This window comes from Oreochromis aureus, linkage group 23 (assembly GCF_013358895.1).
Source record: "Oreochromis aureus strain Israel breed Guangdong linkage group 23, ZZ_aureus, whole genome shotgun sequence".
Lineage (NCBI taxonomy): Eukaryota > Metazoa > Chordata > Actinopteri > Cichliformes > Cichlidae > Oreochromis > Oreochromis aureus.
The window spans coordinates 43,691,389-43,709,437 of NC_052963.1; the positions used below are offsets into that span (position 1 = coordinate 43,691,389).

The following is an 18,049-nucleotide window of genomic DNA, read 5'->3' on the forward strand; positions in this document are numbered from 1 at the left end:
AGTTTAAGGTGTCCTGCATATGTGATATTTATTTTTTTCCTATATGAAGTCATTCTTTTTGAACAAAACTCAAAACAGAGCCTAATAATCTTTCAGTCATTTCTACCCTCACTTAATTTCCTTTTCGCTGCTCAGCTCTCACACAGTGGCTCAGTTATGCTCCAATCCCTCCATATTGTTGCCAATCACATGCGAGGATATAGGATAATATCATTATGTGAAAAACAGAGAGGGTGAGAGACGCGACAGTCAAGTGGAGCGTGTGTCTGTCCTCTCAGTAAGTGAGTGAGACAGTAGACAGCGGTGAGGAGGGCTGTGCGAAAGCAAAAACACATAAATATGCCTGACACCTGTAAACGAAGCAGCATCTGGCTGCAGTTTAAAGACTTTTTTTGTCTCGGTCTTGGTTTTGGTCTTGGTCTCGTCTCGACTCGGTCTCGGTCTTGGTCTCGTCTCAACTTGGTCTTGGTCTTGGTCTTGTCTTGGTCTCGATACCCTCTGGTCTTGGTCTTTGTCTTGGTCTCGATACCCTCTGGTCTTGGTCTTGTCTTGGTCTCGGATTAGGCGGTCTTGACTACAAGTCTACTCTGGACCTCCACTTATTACAAATTGTATTAGCAGTTCCACAGTTTGTCAGTAGGGGGCGGTAGAAGACTGTGGTCTGTTCAGCTGCTGAGCGTTAAATGACAGGAGGGTGTTTTGTGTTCAGGCAGTGACTGGAGGTGAGGGTCTACCTGTGGCGGTGCAGTGTGTCGCTCTGCCGTGGCAGTGTGATTAAGGAAGTGGAGCAACTGCCCTAGGCAATCTCCTTTAAAAATCGTGGAGGGACAGGATCATTTGGAGAACCAGAGGGCTGAACACAGCATAAAAACCTCTGGTCACACAAGTTAAAATGTACAAAAACACGTGTTACAAATTCCCACAGAAGAGAGCTTACCTCACCTCACACTCCCACTGACGTTTCAAGAGACCTCTGCCGATCACACAACAGAAGGCAGTCAGTTGCATTTTGGCACTGTCCACGGCTAAAGTAGGAGACTGAAATGTGCAATGTTAGGCCCACTTGGCATTTAATCCGATTTGCAGCCACAGGACAAAGACGAAAACCACGCGGAACACTGAACTGTTTATTAAGAGAGTGAAGATGGACAACTGGACAGCGGCTCTGCTCACTGGTGTTGCCTGCATTGTGGGATATCTGGTTGTGCTGGTGAAAAAGATCAACAGCCTCCGACAGGCGGAGGAAAAAATCAAGAGAGCCAGAAACAGGAGAGAGCAGAGCTTGCAGCGGGCAGAGCAGGCGGTGCTCCGGTACAAAGAGTCGGTGAGAGTTCAGAGCTTTAAACACTGAAAGGTTTAACTTTTTCGTTAGAGAGAAATCAAAACAAATTATGTGCTTTTACTTCAGACCTGGCGGAGGTTTTTTTGTCGACTTTACCTACTTTGTTTTGTCGACATGCTTACTTGAGCTGTTATAGCGGACACAATTCCATACTGTCCCCTTGTAATAAGGGCCGGTCAGAGACTTGGGATGATGTTACAATATTGGAGAACTTTATTTATCGTGACCCCACATCAAACACACACTCTAGCTGGCGAGTAAGGATATGGTTTGGTTCTATGAACTCACCTAGCCAGCATTAGTCCAGTTCGGTACAAAGTCCATCAACTTGCTTGCAGCTGCGTTACTCTCCGAGTACGCTCTCAATTGCCACAGCAAGGAGAGGACGGATGAGCACTCTGATTGTTTCTATCGTCCCATGTGGGGATCATGCTCCTCCCATGCAGGTAACGCATGGTCTGGCAGCAGGGCTTTTAAACATGAGCATTAAAATAAAAGTTAAAAACACACCAATAATATGCAGCTGTTCTAGGTCGTTTGTTTGATTTAGGTCCATATTGACACAATAGCATCACCAGTTGCAGCTGATTTGTTGGTTGCACATCAGTGATGTAAATCTCCTGTTCCACCACATCCTAAGGGTGCTCTGTCAGATTGAAATCTGGTGATTGTGGAGACCATTTAAGCACTGTGGATTGTCATTGTCACGTTTGATAGAGTTTGTAAAGAAGTGGAAAATGGCCAAATGAGGAATCTAGAATCTCTACATCCATATGCTTTTATTTCTTTGCTGCAGCTTTTTTAATGACATAATGATTCTGTGGGTCTGTGTCTTCTAGCATCCGACAACTGACTCTGCTCTGATCCTGACGCTCTCCCTGTCTGAGCTGACGCAGCAGCTGAAGGACGGTTCACTGAGCCCTGAGGATGTGTTTTACTCTTACATGGAAAAGGTTCAATATCCAGCATGACACAAAAGTTCACTAATAACGCAGATCTTTCATAATAAAGTATTTTAAAAGCCAGTATTTTCTGGCCTATGATGAAATACAATGATATAGATTACTTTGTGTATACACTTGTTATGTTACGGCTGTGTGCAGACAGGAAAAGGACCCAAAGTGCAGACTCCGGAGACAAAAAGGTGAACTCAAAACAGCTTTAATGCTGAACTCAAAAAGGGTAACAAAACATACCTGGGAAAATCAAAATAAACTTAAACCAGAGAACTGACAGAACACACAGCTAGGTAAACAGTAGAACGCGACAGAGAGCACAGGAAAACACAGGGCTTAAATACGCAGAGGGAGTAATCAGGGAACGGGCAACAGGAGGGAAACACAGCTGGGGCAAATCAGGACTAACGAGACAAAGAAGCATAAACTGAACACACTGAGAAAAGACAGAGACCTTCAAAGTAAAACAGGAAACACAACACAGACTGAACTTACAGACACAGACTGACTGGACACGGGAATATAGCAACTAAGGATACACAGAGACGCGAACTAGACAAGGGGATACAGCTGACAGGGGAGACAGAGCAACTAGAGATGACAGAGACATAAACCATAAGACAGAACTCAAAGAAACCAAAGACTAGAAATTATAAATAATATAATAAACCCCAAAACCCTGGGTCAACGACCCAGGCATCCTAACAGTACCCCCCCCTAAAGGGCTGGCTCCCAGACAGCCCAAACCGCAACAAAAAACAACCCAACCAGGGTGGGCGGTGGGGGAAACAGGAAGGAGGGCTCGAAACAAACCAAACAAGGAGCAAGAAACAAAAAAAGCGCAAACACCGGAGCCCGGAAAGCAACACAACAAAATACAGGTTCACGACAGGCACAGGCGACCAGGAAAAACAGTTCAAACAAAAAGTTCAGGGGGCCGTCCATGACGGCAACGACGTCCAGTCATTGGCCTGGAAAGTGGCCGGACAGGACGTGCAGGGCGAGCAGGCCGGACAGGGCGAGCAGGCCGGGCAGGGCGAGCAGGCCGGGCAGGGCGAGCAGGCCGGGCAGGGCGAGCAGGCCGGGCAGGGCGAGCAGGGCGAGCAGGCCGGGCAGGGCGAGCAGGCCGGGCAGGGCGGGCAGGACGAGCAGGCCGGGCAGGACGAGTAGGCCGGGCAGGCCGGAAGGGCGAGGACGTGCAAACGGAGGCGTGGAAGGAGGCCGGCACTGTCGAGGCGCAGGCGCGGAAGCCGGAGATGGTGGCGCTGCAGGCGATGCCGATGAAGCGGGAGCTGGACCAGGCGACGCTGAAGCCTCGGAGGCTGCAGCCGGCGACGCTGAAGACTCGGAGGCCGCAGCCGGCGAGGACGAAGACTCGGAGGCCGCAGCCGGCGAGGACGACGACTCGGAGGCCGGACGGGGCGAAGGCGAAGACTCGGAGGCCGGACGGGGCGAAGGCGAAGACTCGGAGGCCGGACGGGGCGAAGGCGAAGACTCGGAGGCCGGACGGGGCGAAGGCGAAGACTCGGAGGCCGGACGGGGCGAAGGCGAAGACTCGGAGGCCGGACGGGGCGAAGGCGAAGACTCGGAGGCCGGACGGGGCGAAGGTGGCGCTGCAGGCGACGGCGTGGGAGCCGCAGGTGGTGGCACTGCAGGTAACGGCGTGGGAGCCGCAGGTGGTGGCACTGCAGGTAACGGCGTGGGAGCCGCAGGTGGTGGCACTGCAGGCGACGGCGTGGGAGCCGCAGGTGGTGGCACTGCAGGTAACGGCGTGGGAGCCGCAGGTGGTGGCACTACAGGCGACGCTGAAGCTGGGGCTGGACCAGGCGACGGCGTAGGCGCTGCAGGCGCTAAAGCTGGGGCTGGACCAGGCGACGAGGCTGAAGCTGGACCAGGAGACGAAGCTGGAGCTGAAGCCGGACCAGGCGAGGGGACGAAGCTGCAGGCGATTTAAACAGGTGGTGGCACTGCAGGCGACGGCGTGGGAGCCGCAGGCGGTGGCACTGCAGGCGACGGCGTGGGAGCCGCAGGCGGTGGCACTGCAGGCGACGGCGTGGGAGCCGCAGGCGGTGGCACTGCAGGCGACGGCGTGGGAGCCGCAGGCGGTGGCACTGCAGGCGACGGCGTGGGAGCCGCAGGCGGTGGCACTGCAGGCGACGGCGTGGGAGCCGCAGGCGGGGATGCTGCAAGCAACGATGTGGGCGCTGCAGGCGGCAACGTAGGTGGTGGCTGAACGGTCTCCCCGGAACCGTCAATAGAGATGAGGATGTGTTGGCTGGGTCCTACAAGACCCCCAGCCGACGAGGCAGGAGGCTGAACGGGCTCCTCGGACCCTCCAGCGGAGACAGGTGGCTGTGGCTGAACGGGCTCCTCGGACCCTCCAGCGGAGACAGGTGGCTGTGGCTGGACGGGCTCCTCGGACCCTCCAGCGGAGACAGGTGGCTGTGGCTGGGACGGGCCTCGGACCCTCCAGCGGAGACAGGTGGCTGTGGCTGGACGGGCCCCTCGGACCCTCCAGCGGAGACAGGTGGCTGGTTTGGTTCACCAGAACCCCCAGCGGGAACAGAAGGCTGGACGGGCCCCTCGGACCCTCCAGCAGAGGCAGAAGGCTGGACGGGCCCCTCGGACCCCCCAGCGGAGGCAAACAAAGGTTGGTGGGGTTCTCCAGAACCCCCAGCGGGAACAGAAGGCTGGACGGGCCCCTCGGACCCTCCAGGCGAGGCAGACGAAGGCTGGACGGGCCCCTCGGACCCTCCAGCGGGAACAGGAGGCTGGACGGGCCCCTCGGACCCTCCAGCGGGAACAGGAGGCTGGACGGGCCCCTCGGACCCTCCAGCGGGAACAGGCTGCAGAACAGGCGACGGAGGAGAGGAGTGGCGAGGGCGAGGGCGCCGTTTCCTCCGGGATGAGGGAACAGGAACTGGTGGAGACATGGAGACCACCTCCTCATCCTCCGACCACATAGCTGCCAGGAAAAAGGCAGGTGAACAAGGTCCCGGATGGTGTGGCGAGGAGAGGAAGTCCGTGGCAGTGTTGAGGCAGGTGGGGAGTGGGGCAGCGAAGAGGAAGAGTTAGAGAGAGAGGGCAAGCTCACTAGCCTTGACTTGCTCTCTCCAGGCAGCAATGGTGCGATCCAACTTAGTATCTTTGGCAAACTGACAAAGCTGAGGGTTATGCCGAATGATGGCATCCACTGCACTTAACCCGACTGCCATAGTCCGTAAATCCTGTGACTGGGCAATGCGGTCAAGCAGGCTCACCATTCGCTCCATCTCAGCGTTGTCCTCTGAGGAAAAAGAGTCTGCGGGGTCCATTTTCTGGTCGCGTTCTTCTGTTATGTTACGGCTGTGTGCAGACAGGAAAAGGACCCAAAGTGCAGACTCCGGAGACAAAAAGGTGAACTCAAAACAGCTTTAATGCTGAACTCAAAAAGGGTAACAAAACATACCTGGGAAAATCAAAATAAACTTAAACCAGAGAACTGACAGAACACACAGCTAGGTAAACAGTAGAACGCGACAGAGAGCACAGGAAAACACAGGGCTTAAATACGCAGAGGGAGTAATCAGGGAACGGGCAACAGGAGGGAAACACAGCTGGGGCAAATCAGGACTAACGAGACAAAGAAGCATAAACTGAACACACTGAGAAAAGACAGAGACCTTCAAAGTAAAACAGGAAACACAACACAGACTGAACTTACAGACACAGACTGACTGGACACGGGAATATAGCAACTAAGGATACACAGAGACGCGAACTAGACAAGGGGATACAGCTGACAGGGGAGACAGAGCAACTAGAGATGACAGAGACATAAACCATAAGACAGAACTCAAAGAAACCAAAGACTAGAAATTATAAATAATATAATAAACCCCAAAACCCTGGGTCAACGACCCAGGCATCCTAACAACACTAAGTAAACCATTTTATTTTCAGTCTTCCATGTTTCCAACAAGAGTTTAATATTTTACAGAGTGATTACAAAGATCAACGTCCCTTCAAGGTAAATAAGTTCATCTCAAGCTGTTTGTGCTTGTTTCCTTTCCAACAGACTCTGGCTGTAAACAAAAAGCTGAACTGCTGCACTGAAGTTTTGCTGGAGAGTTTGGACCAGCTGAAAACTGTTGGCTCCAACAAGGATGGTCTCTTGTACGGAGTTCCAGTTAGCATCAAAGAAAATATTGCATTTAAGGTATTACAAAGGTTAAACGATGAAAATATCAATTGCAGGCCTTCTGGTCAGTATTTCTAATTAATTTCTATGTTATGTCTAACTTATAGCATTCCCAAGCATTATTACTCACATTTTGAAGCACCACTGTCATCTTTTTTCTTCTTTCTTTCTTTCTCTTTTTTTTTCACAACACAAGGATCATGACTGTTCTTGTGGTGTGATCATTAACCTGGACCAGCCTGCTGAAAAGGACAGTGTGCTTGTTCAAATCCTGAAGAAACAAGGAGCTATTCCCTTTGTGAAAACCAACTTGCCTCAAGCCCTTTTGAGGTAACTCTTTTATCAGTGATTGACATAAATCTCGAGCCCATTTAAAAATACCGGTGTCTGCCATTTCTGCCCGTCAGCCTCCTAGATGCACCAATGGCATAAATTTGAAAATCCTGGTAATTTTGAGAAAAGCTGACCTCTGACCTTTAGGTCGAAGTCATTGAGATTCAAAGTCATCCAAGATTTTTAGTAGCTACACCAATTTGAAATTCCTATGTCACCTCACTTAATTGTGGAGTTATCACATTCACAAACTTGGGTATCCACGCTGCCCACCTGGAGGGGTGATGACAATACCCCATCAGCCTTTTATGTCTGATGTGGTTAAAACTCATTAGTTGTCTTTGCTATTCCACATGTGCATAGTATGCAAAGACTTCTCCCCTTCTTGTCTGTTCACAGCTATGACTGCAGTAATCCTATCTACGGGCAGACTGTGAACCCTCATAACCCCCAGAAGACCTCTGGAGGTTCATCTGGTGGGGAGGCGGCTCTCATTGGGGGAGGGGGCTCCCTCCTCGGTATAGGCACTGATCTAGGTGGCAGTATCCGTATTCCTGCTTCATTTAGTGGAATCTGTGGTTTCAAACCAACAGCAGGTCGGCTCAGGTGGGTCTCATTCAGTCAGTTTCCTGGAAAATTATTGCACATTGCTGAGGAAAACCTTTATCTCACCTTTTGTGTAATGATTAGTTCACAGGGAGTTCGTCCAATTTATAGAGGGCAAAAGTCAGGTAAGTGACATATGTACTTAGCATATATACAGAGTCATATAACCACTGTCTATCAGTATTGGGAAACTGATAGAGAATCTGGGGAAAAACAGTCGGGAAATTTGGTTTACTGCTTCTTGTTTTATGTTAAATTAGTGCTATCTTCACCTGGACCCATGGCAAGAGATGTGGACAGCCTGGCTCTGTGCATGCAGGCACTTCTTTGTGACCACATGTTTTCTTTGGACCCCACTGTTCCACCATTACCTTTTAACATGGAGGTGTGTCCTGTACTGTGGGATTCATGTCACTTATTGATAATCCTTTTTTGTAATTGCCTGTGCATATATATGCATAAATGCAAGCATTAAAAACAAAAAAGTGATTCCCTCTTAGATATACAGAAGCTCCAGACCTCTAAGGATTGGTTATTTGGAAAACGATGGCTACACGCAACCATCTCCAAGCATGGCCCGAGGCGTCAGAGAGGTCAAAGCTCTGTTAGAGCAAGCAGGACACACAGTAAGAGACACACACACACACAAACCATATAATAATCATTTTCAAGTCATGTTTTTTAATGTTGGCATTTGTTTCTCTAGTTGGTCCCTTACCATCCACTGAAGATTGATGAAATTTTCCCTGAACTAATGATAAAGGGTTTTTTAGCAGATGGAGGTACCAGCCTGTTACAAAAACTGTGAGTTGTTTCTTTTAACAATTTAGTTAATAGGTTTTTAATACCTAGAGACGCTGCCGTTGTCTTCTTGAGCACAAGATTGTGTTGACTGGTTTTGAAACTATTCCATTAATTAGTTAAGTATCTCAAAACAGGCTTTTTTCTTATGTGCCAATGAGCCCTTTCTTTTTAGGAAGGGGGGACCTGAGGACCCTTGTCTGAAGGGACAGTTTCATCGTTACCGTCTTCCTAAGTGGTATAAGACAATCCGTTCATTTCTGCTCAAACCTAAGGTAAGCCCTCCAATTCTGTGACAGACACATATAAAAATAGTCAAATAGATGGTCTATTTATTTAAATCACCGGATTCAATGGTTTAGCAGAATAATGCATATCTGTCTATCTGTCTATCTGCAGTCTCCTCGTATCTCTGCCAACATAAGGGCTCTTTGTGGAGTTCGGTGAGAAAGTATTCTTGAAATATTTTATTTGTACTTGATCCTTTGTTAGATTTTCATATTATACATGTTCTATGAATGATATGCTTTATTCTTAGATCTGTTCCAGATCTGTGGAAACAACATGCCGCTGTTGAGGTACTGTTGGCTTTCAGCTAATTGTTCATCGTCATATATAAAGGTATGAAGGGGAAATTGAAATTTCCTGTGTTTTGCTTAGGACTACATTCATGAGACAATAGCACATTGGAGGAGCTGCAACATCGACGTGCTACTGTGCCCTGTGATTGGACCAGCCTACAACTTGTTTTACTGTAGCAAAATTCCAAGTATGATACACTGAGTACAAGTGACAACATAGTGTTCTGTTTATCACAGTTTGTTCCATTTCAGCCGCAAAACACCTGTTGATAAACTCCCTGTTAGAGAATGGATTATTTGGGGGGGATTTTGCATCGAATCACAACACAACTTTGATTCTTTGATTGTAACTGCTATTTTTTTAACATCACTTTGGCAAGAGCAGCCTGACAGCCTGGACAAATAAATTTCAATATTAATTATTATATTGAATATTAATAAATATTCTACATAATAATATATTTATATTTTCTGTTATTTCAGCTGCTCTTAGTTACACGATTGTCTACAATCTCCTTAACTTTCCTGTGGGTGTAGTCACAGTTTCCACAGTGACTTCAAAGGATGAGGAGGAACTCAAACACTGTAACGGTTATTATCAGGACATGTGGGACAAACTCTTCAAAGAGGTAGGCAACATGTACCAGTGAGGTGAGACTGATTGAAAACATAGTCACTCGTCAGTTTATTTGGAATGCTACACAAAGATGTGATTAAAAACATACATATTACCAAGTAGGGATGGGAATAGATAAGAATTTAGCGATTCCAATTGCAAATCAGTTCTCTGATCTCATTGGGTTCTCATTGGCTCCACTTTCAGAGTCACCACCATTTCTAAGCAGCGTATCAAAGACATTACAGTCATGCAAATTAATTGCATTCTGTGAGGTCAAATGTTTCTGTCTGTTTGAGGTATATCAAACAGGCAGAAACAGTATGGAATTGTGTCTGCTAACCCCAGATGTAAAGTTCAAACTATAGATACATTTATTATGACTAGATGAGAGATATCACGTCTCCAATGTTTCCTGGGTCTGCCCCAGGACCTCCTCCCTGTAGGACATGCTTGGAATACCTCACCCAGAAGGTGTCCAGAAGGCATCCTAATCAGATGCCCGAACCACCTCAACTGACTCCTTTCAATGTAGAGAAGTGACAGATCTACTCTGGCTTCTCTCGGATGGCTGAACACCTCACACTACTTCTAAGGGAGAGTCAAGTAACCCTTTGGAGAAGGCTTGGATCCGCGATCTTGATCTTTCGGTCACAAACCGAAGCTTATGACCATAGTCCTCCCTGACTCAGAGTAGGCAGTCCATCCTTTTCTGGCTGAAGACTACAGCCTCAGACTTGGAAGTGCAAATTCTTATACCCACCGCTCCAGTTAGAGCTGGATACCACAACCTGATGAAGCCAACAGGACCACATCATCTGTCAAAAGCAGAGATGAGATTGAAATAAGTCATGCGGGAGTTGTTTAACTACATCAGTCAAGTGAGGGTACCAACCGTCTCATCCGTCAGTGAGAACTAACATACAGGCAGCAAGACTGTAGCCACCGCCCTTAACTTTCGCCCAACGCACATTCCACCTCCCGCAGGTGGGGGGCCTACAGGAGGGCTGCAAAGTAACTTAAATGTGAAAGTAAGGTTGAAGTCTTACTATGTATCTGATTTATATGAATATGATAAATGAATGAATATTAGCAGATTATTTCAATTGTGCTGTTGTAGACACGGCCATCAGAGTCATGGTCCTATTACGCCTCTGCAAAGGTTAAAATAGGTTTGTCACTACAATTTAGGCCTCTTGAAATATAAAAGAAAGAATATAAAGAATGTCCAATAATGGGCAACCCTCCAGTGCTTTCGGAAAAGTCATTGCCCAATTTGATCCATCCTACACAGAACCAAGAACTGAACCACATCAGACTATTGTGACTCCAATATTTGTCAGTGTTTTGTATCTTTTCCTTGTGATTCTGTCATTTATTGTCTCATCTTAGTCTTTTTGCAGGTCTTCTGGCCTTGCATTTATACACAATCTGTATCTGAAATTCCACAGTTTGTCAGTAGGTGGAGGCAAAAGACCGTGGTGTGTTCAGCTGCTGAGCATTAAGTGACAGGAGTGTGTTTGTGTGTTCAGGCAGTGGCCGGTGGCGAGGGTCTACCTGTGGCGGTGCAGTGTGTTGCTCTGCCGTGGCAGGATGAGCTCTGCCTGCGCTTCATGAAGGAAGTGGAACAACTGGTCAAACAGAGCAAGAAGTAAAGCTGCTTTCTTTCTCAGTCTCACATGAAAGGCTGCAGACTTCAGAGGAGACATGTTAACTTGAGTATTTCCTGTAAATGTTATTGAAATGTGTCAAAGGGTTGAACATCCTCTGCACTACCAGTAGGGTTGACTGGGGTTGGTTGTCACACTGTTTCACTTGCATGCATTGTTGATGATTGAAACCCTCATATGGGATTGGTTTTCACAAGTTTTGGGCAACAAGTTGTCACTTTGTTGTAATTATCAAGCAAGCTTCAGTAAAAAAAAAAAAAAAAAAAAAAATTACAAAAAAAATGTAGAACTTTTTCATTTTTTCAGATTGTAAGTTGGACACCACCTAAATGCCCATAAATGGACACCACCTAATGCCCTTTGCATTTAAACTGTGAGTTTGAACCAGTGATAATTATTGTGAATGTATTTTATGAGCAATGGAATTAAGGAATTTACAGCACGTAATAATGTAGCCAAAAAAACAACAGAAGAGAGCAGGTTCAACATTCCACGACTGCATTTTGAACTCATGTATCATTGATATTATTGAAAAAAAACTTCTAGAAGTTCCATATAGCTTTTAGAAGACAGGCTTTTGTTCAAAATTTCCTAACAGGTAACCTGAGCAGTAGTGAGCAAGTCAGTGTAAACATGTGAGAATTAAAACTGACTCACCTGCTCCATGTTTTAAGTCTTGATGCACGCTAGGTAATAAAGGTTTCTCCGTTTTAGGGTTGCTAGTCTTGATCTAGCAACCGTTTAACTTACTCAGCTACTCAAGTCAGTCATGACAAATGTATACCCCTCGATAAAAGTATGACCTCTATAAACATTTTAATCTAGCTACCAGATGGCTTTAGCTTGGTAGTGAAAAAGTGATTCAAATCAAAGCTATTACATTCAGCTTTTTATTAAGTGTGTATTTTTTTAAATGATTAATATTCTATTATGTTTTAATACAAAACCACCACAAAAAATTACTCTGACCCACAAAAATTACAAAATACTTTGTCCTCTCAAAGTTTAGTATTGTAATGTAACGTGGCAATAACAAGCACTATGACAGCCAACCGCAGTCTACCCTGTCTTTTTTGTTTTTTGGCTGTTTGTTAAGGGTAAAATAAATGTTAACTGTTGAAATCAAGGTTGTATGTTTGTTTCTTTGTTTTTGTTTGTTTGTTTTTGTAAAGCCAGGTTTTGGTTTTCTCTTGCTATCAATATCTGTGCCTCACATTTAATCCAGATCAGCATGAAATCATGCTACATGCTATGTAGCATGAAAACAGAAATCATGTCAAATCATCAGGCAGAGAGGCGCCTACCACAATTATGAATCATACATTTTGAAGTAAATTAGGTAACCAGTCAGACGTTAGAATCTGTTGACAAACTGCAGTGACAGTTTTAACCCCGCCCCTTTGATTTTAATGGGTGAAGTTGACCGATGAAATTAATTCATGAACACAGCAGCAGTGCAAGAAGTGCCAACAGGGCCGTGCAGAGATGTTTAAAGGGGCGGGTGCTCAAAGTTAAAAAGGGGCACATAGAAACAGGCTGAAGAATGACAACACACATTCATCAAGAATCTAATAACGAATCGCATCATCCTATATCATCATCAGGTCGGGACAATGCAGAGCAAACATAGTCTGTGTTTTATGTGATGGGTACAGTGTTGCTGTTGAGGGGTTGCTGCTGCTCCTGTTGCTGATAGTGCTGGAGGGCAGGGCTGTGTAGATCTGAGACTGTCGACCAGGGGTGAGCAACTCCAGGCCTCGAGGGCTGGTGTCCTGCAGGTTTTAGGTCTCACCCTGGGTCAACACACCTGAATCACATGATTAGTTCATTCCCAGGCCTCTGGAGAACTTCAGGACATGTTGAGGAGGTCATTTAGACATTTAAAGCAGCTGTATTTGATCAAGTACACATCTAAAACCTGCAGGACACCGGCCCTCGAGGCCTGGAGTCGCCCACCCCTGCTGTAGACTGTAAAATGTCCATAGGAGAGATGGTAGCTGATTAAACAAGTGTTATGAGATAATAATAAAATGCAACGATTAGTGACAGTGCTTGAAACCACAAGGGAACAAAACTGTGAGAAATAAGCTTTTCTCTGCCTGTGAATCACTCTTTGTCTCTCTTCCTCCTTCCATCTCCTCATCTCATCTATCACTTGCTGTGAATCTGAGAACAAGGCACAATTTGCTATTGCATTGATCTATTATTTAATTATCCACACTCTAAAACTCTTGCACCTAATCCATAATAAAGTAATAATAGAAAAATGTTATAGAACCAAAACATTGCAGGTGTGTTTATTATTGTTTTTATACTGGAATACCTCTGCAGTGCAACAACTGGTACATGTGTTCATGTTACCTGTGCTCCTTTTAATCCAGCTGGTGAGGGATCCACTGCCTTTAGCAGCCTCACACAGCATGTCTGGACAATGTTATATCATGAGTAATAATTTTTTAAAAATCTATATACATAAAATACGCACACACACACACACACACACACACACACACGCACGCACGCACGTACATAGCCTACTATGGCCACAAGTTTGCATCATGGTGCTGATCAAGAATCCTTCCCTTATTGTTTTTTCCTAGTGCTATAATAATAAAGTAATTTTTTTTAAATTAAGCAATAAATATAAAATAAAGTATTTATGATGATTCGATTTGTTTGACTATTCACTCTGTGCAGGCAGAATAGAATAGAATAGCTTTTTATTGTCAGTGTTACAAGAACAGTGAAAGGCAGTTTGGCATCTCTCCGTGTGTGGAGTACACAATAGCGTAAGTATTTACATAATAACAGACAAATTGACATTTACACAAGAAAGCTATGTACAAGTTATACATACACCTGCAAACATACACGCACATACATACATATATGTATATATACATATTTGCATCCGTACATGCATACACACACATATTTCCACATACACGCTGTTAAGGTTCAAAAATATAGGGAAGGAAACACAGGAGGAATGCAAGTAACCACACTGGTCCACAGGGTAAAGACGATGATTTTAATGAAATGACACGCGTGGGAGAATGAGCGGACTCCGTAAGCAGACAGCCCCACAATCTCATCCTCCTAACATCAAAATACAGTTTTATATGCATCAGAGTATATTTAGTGACGCCCCCTCATTGCGTCATCACATACATCAGCTTCAAAACCACACATGTTCTATTTGACAACTTAAGGCACAATTAAAAGTACACTGGCTTCCATCTTCTCCCCGGTGGTTTCCCGTAAGCCAGCTCAGCTCTCGCATCGTGCATCTACTGCTTCATCAGTCAACTTTCACCTACACCCTAACAGTGTGTGTGTGTATGTGTGTCTGTGCGTCCACGTGCGAGGGCGCGTGCATGCTGTGTACTGCGTACGTGTCATGACCTCTCACTATTTGTCTGTCTGTGCGTGCAGAGTTTGCATCTGCTTTCTGAACCTTAGTTGACCTCAACTTAAGCAACCTGAACTTTCCCCTATCAGTGATCCCTCTAACTAAGTGTGCGTGTGGTTACGTGTATGTCCGAACCAAGACTATATATGTGTACTCTACTGAATTAATGTTTTGATCAAAAGCCTCTACTAAAAGCTTAAATCAAAGATAAATGCATAATAACTCTTTGGCTCTTTGGCTTGCACTCGCTCTGCTTTCGGTTTCGCTTCTGCAAAAGCACACCGTTTCCTGTCAGCCTGCAACTCAGTTTTCTCACCCACTGGAGACTTCAGTATAAGAATATAAAAACATTCGAAAACCTTTAAATTTTAGAACAACCTGTAATAAACATGTTAATATTTGATTATGATAACTCCTGTAATACAAATTATAACCTAATGCCAGCACTTCAATAAATGCTTGGATGAAATGATAATTAATGCAATGATAAAGATGATGGTTATGAACAGTAACCCTAAAATAATTCCTATAATTCTACACTTCCCTCTCTTGACCTCTTGACCACAAGAGGTCACCATACTGTGTGTGGTGTCACTCCTCGACCCACTCGGTCACCTCTAGTCCCATTAATGGCATCATGGGCCCCGAAACCACCATTCCCAGGTCTACTGCCTTCGCTCTAACCCTCTCTAGCCGTCCCCTGACTCAGCAAACCAGACAACAACCTCCCGTCATCTAGGTGGTCCAGTAATAAACCGCCAGCTCCCACTTGAGAACACTTCATGCTTAAGTGGTCTCTGCTCCTCTTCTGGGTCCCTCTCTTCTGGGCCTCCTGCAAAGGATAGAAAACACTTTCTCCCTACTATGCTCTAAGTTACTCTGTTCCTCGATTGTTCTCAAAACATGAACCTACTTTCATATTTGGTTTTTGACTTTTATTTTCAAATCTTAATCAACCGTACTCAGCATTTGTAAAACTCTTAAAAGCACTGCCTTTAAGAGAGTCGAAGGAAGCACGTCTCTGCATGTGCTTCCTCTTTGCTCCTTATCTGATCACCCACATCCTGTACACAAAACTGTCACTGCTGCAAGTGCCTCTCATCTAAAGTCACCTTTCACAAGAAAAATCATCATAAAATCATTATAAGGGCTTATTCTACTAAAAGGATCCAAGAAAAACAATCACTTTAATCACTCAGTGTAAGCACATAGTTAATTGCTCCTAGATAAACTTCATCATAGCTAAAAACTGAACTCTAACTGTATTTTGAACTCCCATTTCCTGGGTGATAACCTGTTTGAATATATCATTTTATTTCATTTTGCTGCTTTTAATGTAATGACTCCTTCTAACTTAAACTTTATCAGACTTAACCAACATATATAAGCTTTCTCCCTTTGCTTCTGTTTTCTGTATTTCTGTATTCTGTAACTGCTTTTTATATAAGAGGACTAAGTTAGAGCTGCATCTGTTATCTCAATATTTTATATGTCACTCAGTTTAGTTACAAGCAAAACTCCTATTCAGTTCCTCTTTCTGTCATTTGTTATTGGGCCAACTCAAATTCAGTTAAAAGCTAAAGGAATTTCAGGCCCTAGGCCTCACCTATGTTTAAACCATATGTGTTTGTAAGCGTGAATGCTGTTTATCCTTCTGTTGCTCCAAGTCCCCTACAATATATCGACTGAGACATAACGCTCATCGAAGCTTATGACCTTCAAATGGACCGAACCTCAACTCGGTTAATGAGCACGATTGCAATGTGTAAGAAAAAATCATTTCTACATATATAATCTCCAATATTATTCATTTGAGTCAGCGAGACTTTTAACATCCTCATAAAAAGCTCTCCTCTACCCTAGAAATAAATCTATTTACTATCTGTTTCTAAAGCCTACATTATAACAACATTCTAGCATTATGTCACTGTTACAACTTATCCTAAAAATCAAAAAGAAATCCCACATTTTCTACTCATAAAATCTTCACTATTTTCCCCAAAGCATATCCTTTATTCCCACAATTTCCCCTTTAAGTTTGGTGTACAACTTCTTATTAACACCAGCAATTTATCTTCTAAACCTAATTCAGTTCATTTTAATCCTTTCTTTTAACAAGTCCTCAGTTTTACTATATCTAGATTATCAAACAACCCCAATCATTATAAAATCCTAGTAAACCCCTTTCACATTAAACAAATTAAATCTTAAATCCTCTCTTTTTGACACATCTCATGTGGCAAAAACTCAACATGCTCCACCCAAGCTTAACAAATCAAAAGGAAAAAGGTTAGTCATTTCATTTCTCAGAACAGCTCAGCAATTCTCCTCTCCGGTGTTTTGCTCCAGCCCTGAAAACCTGTGTTTAAGGAACAAAATCAATTTAATCATCATGTCAAATCTTCTCCAACTCGTTGCTCCATTGAACTCTGGATCCTTGGAACTTCCTGGAAACAAAACCTGTACTTTACATTTCATACTCTCCCTCTATGATCCAGTCTGTGTCATGACAAAAACAAACCTAAACAAAACAGTTATTAATCATGTGTCACCTCAGTTCATGGTAACTTAAGTTACACCAAACAATGTTTCCCTTTTAGCATTTAGCATTCTATAATGTAATAACATGGTCTAACCCAAATCAACAAAGCAGAAATTCACCCAAAGGAACATCAGCATCCCCAGATTTAAGTCTTCCACTTGTCCTGTTTGTCAACCTTTTATTTATTTCCCCCCTTGGTCCAACCACTCACATTCACTCAAATGCATTCACACATGATATTTTTTGCTGATCTGCAGCCCTCCGCGCACGTCATCAGATGCTCCACATCAGCAAAATGAGCTCAATCATTTGTTTTATTTCGTTTTCCTTTTTAGGAAAATAGTTCTCTACACTTTTGACTGGATTGAATCGATACAATCCATTTTTAGACAGAGACTTGCCGCCAATCAGTCTCTGATTGTAATCAATTATAATTCTGTAAAGCCCACCTGATTTTCGTACTTGGTAATTTTGTTATAATTCTACAACGCTTACATCTATATACATACACATACATGCCATCTAACTAGCAGGTGCACTGAGAGGTGCAGTGTGATCAGTGATATTGCACATTGAGTGTGCGGGGGGGGGGGGATGATATTGCACATTGAGTGAGGGTGGGGTGGGGGTGCTGTTGGAACTATACTAAACAATGTTATAATAAATACAGTTTAAAGAGGTAAGGGTGTTGTTTACATTGAAGTATAAACAGAAATACGATTTATAAATGAGGTGTAATGTCCATGAGTGTTGGCAGTGCAGTTATCCTCCAATCAGGGTGGAGGTAGGGCATGTTTGACAGCCTGTGGGTAAAAACTTCTGTTGAGTCTGTCTTTGACCTGATGGACCTGTAGCGTTTACCAGAGGGAAGGGGGTGAGTGTCCAGGGTGCGAGGGTCTTTGATGATGATGCTGGCTTTCTGCTGAAGTCTGCCAGTATAAATGTCTCTGAGGGGGGTTAGTGAAGTGCCGATTGCCCGCTCTGCTGCCCTCACCACCCGCTGCAGTTTC

General features: G+C 44.6%; 1 protein-coding gene across 1 annotated transcript; it reads left to right on the plus strand.

The window, feature by feature from the left end:
- The first annotated feature begins 953 nt into the window (after nt 1–953).
- Nucleotides 954–11,365, plus strand: LOC116317745 (vitamin D3 hydroxylase-associated protein-like). The gene is made up of 15 exons (XM_039607345.1): nt 954–1,324; nt 2,182–2,295; nt 6,356–6,496; nt 6,675–6,808; nt 7,211–7,417; nt 7,502–7,542; nt 7,678–7,802; nt 7,918–8,043; nt 8,124–8,221; nt 8,394–8,493; nt 8,618–8,661; nt 8,757–8,796; nt 8,879–8,987; nt 9,283–9,428; nt 10,948–11,365. The coding sequence occupies exons 1-15, from the start codon at nt 1,145–1,147 to the stop codon at nt 11,068–11,070; spliced, it is 1,728 nt and encodes a 575-aa protein (XP_039463279.1). The 5' UTR covers nt 954–1,144; the 3' UTR covers nt 11,071–11,365.
- Nucleotides 11,366–18,049: the final 6,684 nt, after the last annotated feature.

What these genes read in the sequence shown, in the direction of transcription:
- LOC116317745 (XM_039607345.1), top strand. Translation starts at nt 1,145, where the DNA reads ATGGACAACTGGACAGCGGCTCTGCTCACTGGTGTTGCCTGCATTGTG. An exon ending in CATTACCTTTTAACATGGAG is followed by an intron (nt 7,803 to 7,917) that starts GTGTGTCCTGTA and finishes ATTCCCTCTTAG; the next exon opens with ATATACAGAAGCTCCAGACC. An exon ending in AGGGCTCTTTGTGGAGTTCG is followed by an intron (nt 8,662 to 8,756) that starts GTGAGAAAGTAT and finishes CTTTATTCTTAG; the next exon opens with ATCTGTTCCAGATCTGTGGA.